The following is a 14,283-nucleotide window of genomic DNA, read 5'->3' as shown; positions in this document are numbered from 1 at the left end:
TTAACGTCATAACTTGAACACTTGCAAGAGAAATTACAAACACTACTCACTGAGGACACAACGAGATTCAATAGTTTGTTATCCATTCAGTTACATTTAGAGTGTCCGTAACAACAGGTAACGGAAAATGACTTCACTGAACAAAGGTATGTCCATATTTGTATTCATACACTATCGTACTTAACAATCAAGCTTGCTGAAAAACTGCCACGTTGACAATGGTAAACTTTTCAGGGTCTATCTGCAATATGTAGCACGACCATGGTTTTACCATCCTATAAGAACAAGTACTGTATTTCACCAACCATAATAACTCAATCAATAAAGTAAAAACCAAATTTTAAGGAGATTAAAAAATCAAACACAAACGATCTCCGGAGGCACAAAAAACCTGCACATGACAAACTGATTGCAAACATTAGCTGATGCCAGTGACTAATTATAGTAGAGCTCATAAACACAGCGCTACCTGCGCATCTACCTGCGCATCTGCTAATATCACCACTACATGCTTTTATACAAATAAATATTAAAGCAAATTGATATGAAGGCGGGGAGATCTGAAAAGTGGATGAGGAATGCGTAGGTCGAGGCTGGCAGACTCCTAGCTAGAGGAGGAGAAATACTGTTTCGCATCTTGCCAGAGCCTTTCTGGGAACCTGACGGCTAGCGCCATGCGTCCATCTGTAAAACACAAGCTGCATGATAATTCTTATTATCATTATTTCTTGATTATTCTTATTATTAATTATGTATTATATGAAAGATTCATGTTAGCAGTACAGTTACCACACGAGAACATGTTTTCACCTGCCAACCTTTGCTTACATTTTTGCCTGACTTTCAACTTGGCTAGCCAACTGAAGAGACAACTCGACCAACTAAAGAGACATGACCAAATGACAAAAAATACAACTAAATGCCAACGATGTGCCTATAGAACATAACATCGACTAGCCACACGATGAGTGCAGGTTTTCTCTTAGCTGACTTCAAACTTACCAGTGACAACTGTCAGTATCGCAAACAAATCTAAGGACATGAAATTTTATCTCAAAAAAATGAAACTGTTAATTTAAAATTAACCATTAAATTTGTTTAATATAGATAAACAAACCAACTAGTTTTTAAAGTTTTTTGTATCAACAGAATACATTTAATAGATTCAAATATAAAGTAATTTAGTTTTTTATTTTAAACTCTGCCGAATACAATCAAAACAACATCTGACACCGGTAGGCTTCTAACTTGATGTGCATAAAGAGAATCCAGCAAATTAAACTTCAGTTAACACCGCCTTGGATATAATATAATACAATAATAATGGCCTCGCCATACAATAATACAACTATAATATAATAAGATCAACCACAATAATGCTGAACAAAAAACGTTGTTAGAAAGATTGGCCTTGAGCATACAGAAAATTTCGACAGATCGAGAAATAAACTTATAAATTAATATAACACTGTTGGATTGAAAGCTCACTGACAGTAAGTTTAAAGCTCTGCATGTAAAAGGTTACGTGTTTCCAGATAGATGATAAATATGCGGACTCGAGTATAACAAAGACTGAGTAATTTATTTACTCAAATACGAACAATCGACAAGTAAAAATATCTGCTCATAAAACTCCTTCCAGCCAACTTTATAACTTCCCACCCTCAGGTTTACACGATATTTGTAAAACTGAAACTGTAAATAAACCTTTCAACAGAGTCTTTTTAGTTGCGTTCAGCAGAGTCTAATGTGAACTACAGAGCCTTTTTATTGAAAAGGGGAATATACTTACATATGTACATGTAAACCTATAGAAAAACGAGGTTAAAGCGTTTAGTTCCTAAAGCTGTTTGCTTTAGGAACTAAACAGGTCTACTAGTGGCGATGTTATAATGTATAGCAAAAGATTCCTAAGATAAATATATTGCTTGAAAGTTTAAACGATGCAATACATTTTCTTGTTATTCTGTCATAGGAGAGATGTATGCAGTTGAAGTGTATAAAAATACTTTTTTTGTCTTTTGCCGAATGCCTATGTACTTGCGAATGCCTTTTATGCTACAGTGTAGCATAGAAAGCATTCACGAGTACATAAACGATATCTGTTGCTACAAGGCTATAGATATCGTTTTGAAATAGGCACAGGAAAAATGATAGAGAAAACAATTCAAGGTTGAACGAAGTTCCTGCCACTATCAGCAACCTTTTCTGGGAATTGAACCCCCAGCATGTCACCACAGGTCATGGCTCTAGACCAATAGTCCATCACTGCTACTATGTTTAAACAAACACATAAAAAGACAGAAAATGGTCTTTGAAAGGAGTTTTTAAACTAGATGAGGCCTGTAATGAAATCACTAGAGTGATGCAGGGGAAGCTCAGTGCTGATAGCTAGTTAGTGAAAGGGTCTGAAACAAGCGACAGAAACAGACCCCACCTCCATTGTGGCACGAGTGTAGCGACAGATAACTGGTTATAAATGGATTTATAAAATTGTAAAAATAATAAGCATTTCATCGACGGGTGAAAAAGGCAATGATTAAAACAGTTCGGATCCCAAGCAGCGTTTCAAACACTCGGTGAAGACAAGAGAATTGTTTGCAGGCTACGGGCTATTAAAATGGTTAAAACTGCTCTTCCAATTCTGTGAGTAAATCCTAGAAGGTGGCTGATAAAAAGTTTTTGTTGAAATTAGAAGCGCTATAGTCAGCATTCGATGAAGAGCTGCAGTTTGTAAACAAGAACTGCGTGCGGGCTGCTTGTCAATACCTCAAGTAAATATGTAAACTATCATGTGTTGGTTATTAAATAAAAGATTGACTGTCAACTCCAGTTCCAATCATACCACACTGCTCAAGTTAAGCTTGGTCAGCAGGGCTAGCACCGCTGCCACTAGAAGAATTCTTATTAGCTAGGCACTTCGGAAGAGCTCAGGATATTGCCAATAATAATATAAACTGGTTTAAATAATTTTTTTAACCAAAGGTCTGCCATATATGAATAGCCTAAAAGCTTGTAAAATATTGCAAATTTTTAAAATTTTTGTATAATTTTTTGCTTCCCAGTAAAAAAATGAATTTCTGTTAAAACGGAAATGCAAATAAACTTACTACAATCACATCTCTGACAGAATGAAAATGCATAAATCTTTAAAATTACCTGTAAAGATATGGTTGCTACAAGGTCATTATTTATGTATATAATATAACATGTTGGATAGAGGAATGTTTTCTCTTCTTGGTTTGACAAGTCTCCCATAATCCCATGTTCAAATGTTTAGTGACACGTTACATATTTGCACTATTCCAGTACAAATATATTTAACAGCGTGATATAATATTACAATACAATCATCTAATCGAGCAAAAGATAGAAAACTAATTGAAATCAAAATTTACAGTCTTAAATGCCACAACATTAATTACACATCACGTCAGCAAAAAACTATACGGCTGCATTTATGTGCTTCCTGTTGAAGCATCCCAGAGCCAACAGCTGGAACACGCAGCACAAAGCTAACGTCTCTTCCTGTATGGCAGCAGGCAGCAGTCACAGTAAGCAGAATAAATATTTACAGGCAGTGGTAAGGGCTGTTCTCGACAGCCTTTGCATTGTTGAAAGAGCAGCCGAGTCTGCCATTTCACTGTATCAATACTCGCCGCTCATATATCGGCGTGAGCTCTCTCTCTCTCATGTAAACAATGATCTCTATAATTCCATGGTGTAATACCATACTGACCTCTATTCACCTGGCAATGCCAACGCAATGATGACAAATCCTTGTGAGCGCCAATGACTTGGATTGTGTCATAAGTTTCGACTAAAGACTTGGAGCCCATTTAAGAAATATTGAAAGAAGTCGTGGTGAATTCACTAGCATTGACGCTGCCATAAATGCTATCAAAATCATGAGATGAGGAGAGCCTGATGTTTTTGACGTGATTGGCTAACTGATCATTAAAGAATAATTTTTAAAATGAAACCAGAATCATAGTGAAAAAATCAGTTCAATTTGCAGCAAAAATTTGGTCACTCAAAACTCTAAAGTAATACAACGCTATTGTAAACAGAAACTGTTTTTCAACTACTAAAAAATAAAATTTATTTTGTAAGCAAAGCAACAAAAAGTATTTTTTTTAATTTCAAGAACAAAATAATTTGCTTGTTTGTGTGACGCCTCGAGTGTGCTTGGACAAGTAATTATCATAATGCTGATGTTATTATGTTATTACGTCAGCATGTTTGAGGCTTTACAATTAGTGTCCCAAGCCTGTTTGTAGAATGTCCTCAGAGCTGTCCACCATTTCAATAATTGAAAAAAGTAACCACAAAATTCTGCTAGAAACCTACATTGATCAAAACGGTTCATCTTTCGAGAAATCTCAAACAACTTGATGTGTTTCAAATCCCATAATATGTTCTAACAAGCGTATGTTAGTGAAAAAGCAATTCAATTCGCTAACCAAAAGCTATGTTTATGAACCACCTAAAATCTTACCTGAATTAGATTTCCTAGTGACAGAAGGAGACAACTTCTTCTGTTGTAGCTGCAACTCTGACTCCTACAAGAAGAGAATTACTGTCTAAAGCTATTGCCAAAAAGCTTCAGACCAAACAAGAAGCTTTGGACAGAAAATGAAAAAAGCTAGCAAATATAATAAAATGTAATGCTAACATAAAGATTCTACTGATTAGCACAAGCCAGCTGCTAATTTTGAACTTTGACAAGACAATAATTTGAAAACAAACATAACTGACGGTATTCATATACTCCTTCCTACAAACCCTGGGGTGTTCCCTCTACAATACAAATCCATTTCAAATACTACAAACCCATTTCAAATACTACATATCTACAAGTGAAAGCATTCGTACACACACCTGTACAAATACACACACTCATCATCTGCCTTACCTATAAATACCAATTGAAAATGCTAAAAGTATCATATGCGTAAAATTGGTGATTTGAATGATACAATATTTTTTGCCGCTTGCTGATGATAAAAGACAACAAGGCATCCGTCTCAAAAGTCAATAGGTAACTGAGATAGGCAGAAATACAGATTTCATAATGAATTATTTGAAAATATCTACTATACTACCCCACAACTCTTTAAAAAATCGATAAAATTTAGTATCACGATTATGTTTCTATTTAGGACTAGCTCCACCCCAAACTCTTCATGAGAGGTGAGTTCACACGAGAAATTTGGAAATGTGTTGATGTATGTTCAACAGTAGTGTAGAGAGATGTACAGTTGCTCCTTTCGGATTCCCTACAGACAAAATTCCCGAAACAAAATATTGAAAAATGTCTATTATGAAACAAGTACGTGGTGAGCATTCAATTAGTCTTATGCATATCCGTCAATTTGGAGTTATCATCTATTTACAGCTTTCAGTGATATGTGACTGACCTATAATTACTCTACCAATGACTCATAAACAAAACGAATACAAAAACTCTTCAGCACAAACCGAGTGTGTTTGTTCTAAAGCTCTAACATGGTCTAAAAATATTGAACCATTTATACAGTACTTGGGCCGCACATGTATTTATCGGCTGTCAATTGACTAAACACGCCTCAGTTAGAGCATACTACTATGTACTTTAACAAAAGCGATAAACTAACGTAATTCTACAATTGCATGGGGTGTGCGATTGGAATTCAAACCCCTCACGTCTAGTCCAGTAGTGTACTCCTTAGGCGCGGGGAATCTGGAAGCACCTTAGAACTACAATGCCTCTACTAACTCAACCACAAGAGGTCGCATTTAGTTGGCAGCTTATCAACAGCGTTAGGGCTTCATCCCTAAACAAGTTAAAGTATTAAATGCAGAGACCCTTTTTACATGGAAAATAAATAATATTCTTAGAAATATATGATGAATCTGACAGGGTTTCAGAGAGAACGTCAAACGAACAAAATTTGAAACCTTCGATAACAAACAGCGAGGATATGTACACAGGTGTGCAAGATACTGACCTCTAAAAAATTGGCGAGTAGATCAGAGCTGAGCTCCTGCTCTAAAATATTGCGGTTGCTGTCAGACTGGTAACAAGCGGCAATGAGACACGGGTAGAGAATCAGCGTCAGTCTTGGGTCACTGAAGTACTGAAAGGGTAGAGAGCAGAGCTGCTGCAGGATGCTTGGACTCTGGCCCGAGTGGACTATCGCCTGTCAATATAGGGATGGTTTCTATACTGTGATCTGAACAGTTGTCTAAGTAAAAATGATTCTACTACACAATTACAAAGAGATTACGTAGTTTCAAAGCTTTCTATTATAAAATGATCTGTAGATCAGTCAGTAGGTTTGACAAAGTTACATTTACTGTTCCTCCATAAGAACAACTCTCTCATCTTATCTATTTTAGCACACTTTTGAACTACTGTATGTAAAACTAGCACACCATGAGGGATCATCGGGTGTAATAGATAGCTGCACAATTATTCCATAGTGTGGTAAGGAGGTCGATTGGCGCGGGTGAAGTGTCGACTTACCAAGGGTTCGACATCCCCTTCAAACCGCTCCTTCTTTTAAAGCATAAGCCCGGCGACGGACGTCCCTTATTATAGTAAAGCTTCATGCGTTTATTGAAGTGAGAAGGAAGGAAACAAGGCTAATTAATTATGCTAGAGGTGTGGCCAAAAGTATTACCACCGCTGCCTTTGTTTTCTAGTTCATTTAGCAATGTTTGGATTAACTTTGAATAGACTTCACTTACTGCATAATCTATTTAAGCCATGAGTATTGCACAGCATTAGAAAGCTGAGAATCAAATTTTTCTAATGAAATTAAAACTTTAACAATGAAATCATTTTTACTGAGGAATTGGCCTCAAAGATTGACACAAAATTTCCCCACAGCTCGTTTGTCGGTTTTACAAGCCCGCAGATACTACTGGGATAGTTTTTGTTTTAGATAAATATTTTTAAAGAATAGAAAATCTTCTAAGGAATCATTTGATATGCATATTATATTGTGGAGTATATGCGTGTGCATATATTATAGAGTGGCGGTAATAAAGCAAAAACCTAATTGACGTCAGAAAATGATGAGGGCTTAATACCTTGGCTTCAACTGTATAGTATAAAACTTGATATTTAATACAAAAAGACATAGAGGGCTTGGAATGAGACATTTACAAAGTGTTCACATTGTCAATAAAACACATCTGTAGCCTCTACCTTTACAGAAAAAGAATTGCTCCAACTAATAAACAATAGGCATGACATAATCTATTATAAACATAGACATGCATGCATTTTGTAACTTTATTTCATTTAAATCATATTTATACTAATATTGTTTCTATATTTCAGTTTTTGTACTTGAAAATAATATATTTTGGGTGTTACATGCCACGCTAAGGTTTATTGACAACATCCACACGCTAAGATCAGCGATGCTTCAATATTGCAGGCTGTAAATGGTTCATCAGGGTATACTAACTAAAGCCTGTACACTGACAACACCGACCCTTAGAAAAGATGATACATCTGTGCGCCCACACAAACTACTCCCAACTCGGTGTACACTGACAACACCGACCCTTAGAAAGGATGATAAATCTATGCGCCCACACAAACTACTCCCAACTCAGTAAGCAGTTTCCTGTAGCGCTCAAAGCATGTAAAATAATGACAATACTACTTCCTTTACTTTTAAAATTCTAAGCTAAACTTTATTTATGCTTGGAAAAAATCATTAAATAATATAGTCAACCTTAGCATACAAATTTAATTTGTTCTGAGATTGGCTTCCCATGTTCTACGCTGGAACCAATATATACTATAAACCGTTTAAGACATTTCATATCAAAAAAACATGCGCTAGTACTTTAATTATACTTTAGATAGTTATGAAAACCAACCAAAAATAATAGTGCCAGGAAAATGTGAACAAATAAATTAGAAGAGAGTCAATTAGTAAAATCAATGATATACAGCCCCCCCAAGGATAGTCGACAGCTCTCATATGGGCGGGGTTTAATGATGGAGCTCTGTTGGGATGAACCCGAACACGGCACCCGAACAAACAAATATGCTGAATAAAGCCCCTTGTAAATTTACAGATATTATGAACTACAGTGGTTATTTTACTTATCTGTTGAAGTCATTTTGTTTTCAAATAAATATAGTATCCCAATATTGTCACCATTATGATCAGTCAGTTGCCATTCGCAAGCATTCGTGATATTAATAGTCACAATCGTAAAATAGCCCAAATTCGGTTTTGTATTTAGATTTTGAGTATGAAAACTACACTGCACAACTTTGCCTGCTGTCCCATCTTATTGGCCAGGTAAAACAATGTGACAACGATGAAAGACTTAGTCATTTTATATTAGGGGTGGCAAAATATTAATCAAAAACTAGGAAAAAAAGGCCGTTGTTCGGGTAATTTCGGGTAAATTATATTCAATTTTAAGCATATACTACGACTTTTACCAATTTTAAAATTACTAAAAGTAGGTAATTTGAAATGTTTTATTTTGCATGGATCCATTATTTTGGTTAGGTATTACCCCTACATTGTAGAAATTCAAGGTTTGCTATTGTGAACTGCGGGGTCTACTGACTGAATGAGCTAATGAAACGATAACAGCGAGTCGTGTTTTCCAAAACCTAACCAGGCAACGCGACCGCCCCGCGAGAGTTGTGTTTGCTCCGAAACCCAGGCTAGCACAATCTGGACAGAGCTCCATCATTAAACCCCGCCCTTATGATAGCCGTCGGCTATCCTTGGGGGCTGTATATCATTGGTAAAATGAGGTATTATTGCTCCTCATTCACTGATGCTGATGAATAAAGTGCAGGAGAGAGATGGCGCATGGGATAAAGAACATAACTTATTCGGAAGGTATCCCATGGCGATAAAAATATGCATGATGGTGATAGAAATATGTATGATTTACTCCAACTTAGACAAGATCAAAGTCAAGTTTAACCTAACTTCAACCTAATCTTTTACTTTTTTCAATTTTTATTATCAACAGAACATACAAAACTGAGGTGCTTTGAGAAACTTCGTCTGCGGTATCTGGAAATTACTTCAAGTGTATGAAGTCAAATATTTGCTTAAATTTCACACCACAAATTTGAGAATTTGCGCAATTTCATGCAGAGACTTGAGTGTACTGCCAGCTGCCAGTGAGTCCATCCAATTGAAGCAGCAGATAACATATTACTGAAGGTCACTTCAAAAACCAACAGAGGTTACTCAGCGCCTAAAACATTCTTACAGCTAATACAGTCATACCTCGACATAAAGTGTCCCAGCATATGAGAAATTTGAGATTGGAGCAAAATTTTGAGCCAGTTTTTACTTTGAGATACGAGCATATGAAATGGTTCTCAATGCGGTCGCAAGGTGGCAAAGTATGGCGAGCAGCAAGAAGTATGGCGAGAGGCTACTTTCAAGGCTGCATCATTCAGTCTTTCGCGTCGGACCAGTTTTAATAAAGCCGACTAAAAGTCAAGATGAAAGTGAGGTAAAATGAGCCAAACCGACAGATGATAAAAAATTAAAACCAAGACAAAACTGGAATTAAGTTTAGTGTAAGATTAAATATATTTTAGGTCTATGTTGAGTAAGATAAATTCATTTTAGTTAAATTTATAATTCATGTTACGTTAGCGTCCCAAAAGTGTAGCATACCAAAGATTTTGCTGTCAAATCACTCTCAGACTGCCGTTGTCCGCTGCGAGTCTCGAGGGAAAGAGCTACATATAGCACTGTACATAGGTAATAATAACAATAATAATACTATCATATTTATTGCAGAACATAAACACTGGATCTTTGTTAATGTTTAAGCGTATGTAGTGAATCAGAACAAAAACACATTTTTCCATCGTAATATTCTGTTTTAGATGGTTTTCCATAGGATGAAAACAGATTAAGTTGTATTTAGATATTTTATATAAGAAACTTTGCTTTGAGATACGAGAAAATTGACATACGAGCTCAGTCCGGAAACGCATTAAACCCGTATGTCGAGGTGTGGCTGTGTAAGTAACTCTACTTACACCATCTATGGGGGTCCTACCACACAAAGCTGTTGTCAGAATAGTCACTATTAAAATCACTGTCGTCACTTTTAAAATCACTGTCGTCACTTTTAAAATCACTGTCACCTTTTTCAAATTGGTAACCAAAACAACCTCTTTCTTCACATTCGTTATTTTAATACAAATATCTATACTGGTGGCACTGGGTTGCGTTAAAAATCTGAAACTCGCTAGGTTTGAACTTCTGCTAACCAAAAGCATGGCTCAACCAGCGACCTTCACAAACATATTAGTGATGTTTGGGAGCGTTGCTGATTACTCCGCGAAGAGTGACAGCCGTCTTAGGTTTTTAGAGCTATATTTCTTGTACTGAAAATAGACCGAGATTGCCTTTAATAATCACTGTCAGTCACAGACTTGGAAACGGATTTGCAGTCAATGTCGTGGCATTTCATTGCTTTAATTATTTGGCAGTCTATAAATGCTGGGCCAGATGCTTCAAACCAAAACTAGTGAAGTTTCGGTTGACCGTGGTGATTTATGAACAAATAATAAGTTAGTAACGGTACGGCAACACGTAACAAAATTTCCGTTGGTTCTAACCAAAATCACGAAATGATTGAAACACACAGAATTATTCTGCGCTGCTAGAATCGTGCTAGCGAGCACGATCTCAGCAGCTTTTGCAATTAGTATAGTCCAAGAGACGTATAATGACACACAATAGTAAAAGTATAATTGCAAATCAACATAGTACACATGATGCAACTGCTTAGATTTCGTTATTGAATGTATTTATTGTTTGGACGCTATAGCTACAATTTGTTTATTTTTTAATTATATTTCCTTTTTAGCAGCAAAAGATTTGTGGTAGAGAATGTCGACATCTCTAGCGCAAACAAGTCAGTTGCATCGTATTTACTATGATAACTTTCTGTAATAATTTTCTTGTGTGTCGCATTATGTTTTCGGACTACATATATCTTAAAATTTGCTAAAGTCGTGTTCGCCAACTAATAATAGCGCGACTTAGACAGTTACATCGTGTGTTCTATGTTGAAATGCTTTCGTATTTTTATTGTGTGTCACGGTACATGTCTTGGACTATACTAATTGCTAAAGCTGTTGGAATCGTGCTCGCTAATAATTTCTTTAATCTGTTAAAAGCGTTCGTCGACAAACTCGGTGGGCATGCACAGCTCAAATAATTCTGTGAATTTCGACCGATTAATTCTGCGTTTTTCGTGATTTCGGCCAGAACTCCGAACCAACGAAAAATTCGTTACCTGCAGCCGTACCTTTAGTAATCTTATTTACGCAATCCTCGTCACCTGCATTGGTAAATGGTCGTCTCGTCTGTCACTTTTTAAATATCCCTGTCGTCGCGTCGTCAGAATCGTCACAAAACATGGGAGGACCCCCATCTATAACAAAAGACGTGCAAGGAACAAAAGAGTAGAAACTAAGCTTACCTGATTGTCCGCGTTGAGGACCACAAAGTAGTTGACGCAGAGGATGGCCTCGTGCAGAAGTTCTTCATTGTCCGTGTGTTGTGTACAGTACCATATGAGATAACTGACGATGTGACGGAGCTCAAGAGAAACGCCCTCTGAGCCAAGCACTCGCTGCCAATACAAAAAGAAACAGTTCCACTGCTGTAGAGACTCGCTGAACATCAAAGACAACTATCATTGAAGTAAGAAGTCAGCATGATATACTTGAATATGTTAGACAGACACATGAATAGTATTGGGTGATATATGCACTACTCTTTACTCTTGCAATAGAGTTGGAAAGAGATGAAGTAAGCTCAGCAACTATTCCTGTACAGTTGATTATCTAGCAAAAAATTGGCTGCTTTCATGCTTGAAATTCAAAATAAAATACTTTGCTTTGTTATATTTTGCTATTGTTTATTTTTCTCAAAACAAGAGCTTATTAAAGAAGGTTTGTAAATACTTTTTAATTTTTTCAACCCAAAGAGATGAAGTGGGACAAACAAGTGCTGTAATATACCCTTTCAGCCACCACTAGATATACTGCCTACTCCTAGTGAACAAACCCGTGGAGTTCAACCGGAACCTTAGCGAGCCAAGGCCTTTATTTAGAGTTGTACGTGAAATACAAGCAGCTAGCCTGATGACATCACCAGACTAAAAATGAGGCCACACTTAAAAAACTTTTTAAAAGAAAATTTTGTGCAAAAGAAACCGTGATCATTAAACAATTAAAATTAATTAAAATTACAACGAAAATAAAAAGGTCCTAGGGCTACTGAACAGTAAGAAAAATATGTTCCTATACCTGAACTAGCTTCAAATCCATAGTAGCTAACTGGTTAATAAGCCTGAGTCCCACAAGAGTAACGGTCAGGGTGTTGGAAGAGAGTAGGGGTGGAGTGGATACCTCCCCTCTTGTAGGCACATTATGAAGCAACATGCCATAAAGAAGAGACATGATACCGGCGAGTTCAATGTCCTCATACGTCTGCATTAACTCAGTTGAATCTGCCTTTGGTGAGTCAAATACATCTTGCTGCCTACAGGTCAAAGTTTACGAGGGTCAACAGCGATCTACTAGTCTGGTAAACTATAGCGTGTGAAAATATGACAGAAAATAAAAAAAATAAGTGATTAAATGATTATCATACTGTAAATATCTGGTGCAAGAAAATGACGATAGAAAGTGCTTACTCCTGGCTTGACTAGCCACATCAAGTACAGTTCGATTACGGAAAAATAATGAAAATTAGTGCGAAACTAGTAAACTAGTACACAGGAATGTGTCTTAAATACAGATTTGCCTGATACACACAGTTAAGGAAAGGAATGAAGGTGAACCATTTTGAATATTGTTTGCTTTATCTGTTGTCAATGCGATATTAAATATATTTTAAGACAAATGTAAACAACAAACATATGACCTGGCATTTATTAGAGAAGCGCTGGAACCACATAGTTACGGCAATTTTCTGCTAAATGGATTTGTTACGCAGCACCTGATATTTTTGAGTAAATACATAGTAAACAAGTCTCTCAACAGACCTGCCACATGATACAATCTACTTTACAACAAACCTGCTACACTGTACATTGTCCTCAAACACACCTGCCAGACTGTACATTGCCCCTAACCAGACCTGCCATACTGTACATTGCCCCTAACCAGACCTGCCACACTGTACATTGTCCCTAAACAGACCAGCCACACTTTACATTGTCCTCAAACACACCTGCCAGACTGTACATTGCCCCTAACCAAACCTGCCACACTGTACATTGTCCCTATACAGACCTGCCACTCTGTACATTGTTTCTAAACAGATCTGCTAGGTTGAACATTGCATCGCTGAACAGACCTGCAATAATACATTACATTGCCGAGCTTACCATACTAAACATTGTATATAAACCTGACATAGTTAGCATTGTATCTCTGAACAGACCTGCCACACTGCACATTGTACCTATCAACAGACCTACCATACTCTAAATTACACCTTGCAACAAATCTATTATAGCTTATCTAACCTTACCTCTGAGAGACAGTCAACTTGCTGATAGCTGTGAGGAAGCTGATGCTGTACTGTAGGAAATGGAATAGCTGTGTATTGGTATCCAGGTAACCACGGACATTTGTGTAGAGCGATTGAAGCTTGTCTACCACTCCAACTGTGATTGTGTATCTTTGATAAAAAATAGAACTAATTCTAGGCGCCTAAACATTGCGAGGGGAGCGAGAAAAGACATTGAGCTCAGCACTTTCTATAGTAAAACGACACAGGCTAACAAAATCTGCCTCATTTCAAAAGTGAGCTCTTCCCTCTTTTACCTAGATAACATCATCTGATAATAAATAATCAAAGATAAACAAAAGCAGACATTCTTGATGTTGTCCAGTAAAAAAAATATAACTTGGATTTCTAATTTTTATTCTTTTGTTATAATAATTTTAAAGCAAATTAAACAGAGATATAAAAAAGCAATCCTTATCCCTGACTGGCACACTGGGGTGTCGAAAAGTGTTATAATGTGGTCAATTAGATCAGTTGATTAGGACCTCAGTCTATAAGTGTTATAATGTGGTCAATTAGATCAGTTGATTAGGACCTCAGTCTATAAGTGTTATAATGTGGTCCATTAGATCAGTTGATTAGGACCTCAGTCTATAAGTGTTATGATGTGGTCAATTGGATCAGTTGGTTAGGACTTCAGTCTATAAGTGTTATCATTGTGGTCTATTAGGTCAGTTGGTTAGGACCT

The 14,283-nt window shown here is 36.7% G+C and overlaps 1 protein-coding gene across 1 annotated transcript in view; it reads right to left on the bottom strand.

Moving 5' to 3' along the window:
• Positions 1–350: 350 nt before the first annotated feature.
• Positions 351–14,283, bottom strand: part of LOC137389884 (S phase cyclin A-associated protein in the endoplasmic reticulum-like) — a 37,631-nt gene continuing 23,698 nt past the window's right edge. The window contains exons 17-22 of the mRNA XM_068076037.1: positions 13,557–13,706; positions 12,326–12,560; positions 11,494–11,646; positions 5,991–6,182; positions 4,499–4,562; positions 351–684 (exon numbers count right to left, since the gene is read on the bottom strand). Of these exons, the coding sequence (XP_067932138.1) occupies positions 605–684; positions 4,499–4,562; positions 5,991–6,182; positions 11,494–11,646; positions 12,326–12,560; positions 13,557–13,706 (874 nt within the window). The 3' untranslated portion in view covers positions 351–604. The remainder of the gene's footprint in view (positions 685–4,498; positions 4,563–5,990; positions 6,183–11,493; positions 11,647–12,325; positions 12,561–13,556; positions 13,707–14,283) is intronic.

This window comes from Watersipora subatra, chromosome 3 (assembly GCF_963576615.1).
Source record: "Watersipora subatra chromosome 3, tzWatSuba1.1, whole genome shotgun sequence".
NCBI classification, from domain to species: Eukaryota; Metazoa; Bryozoa; class Gymnolaemata; order Cheilostomatida; family Watersiporidae; genus Watersipora; species Watersipora subatra.
This window is presented reverse-complemented; position numbering and strand designations above follow the sequence as displayed.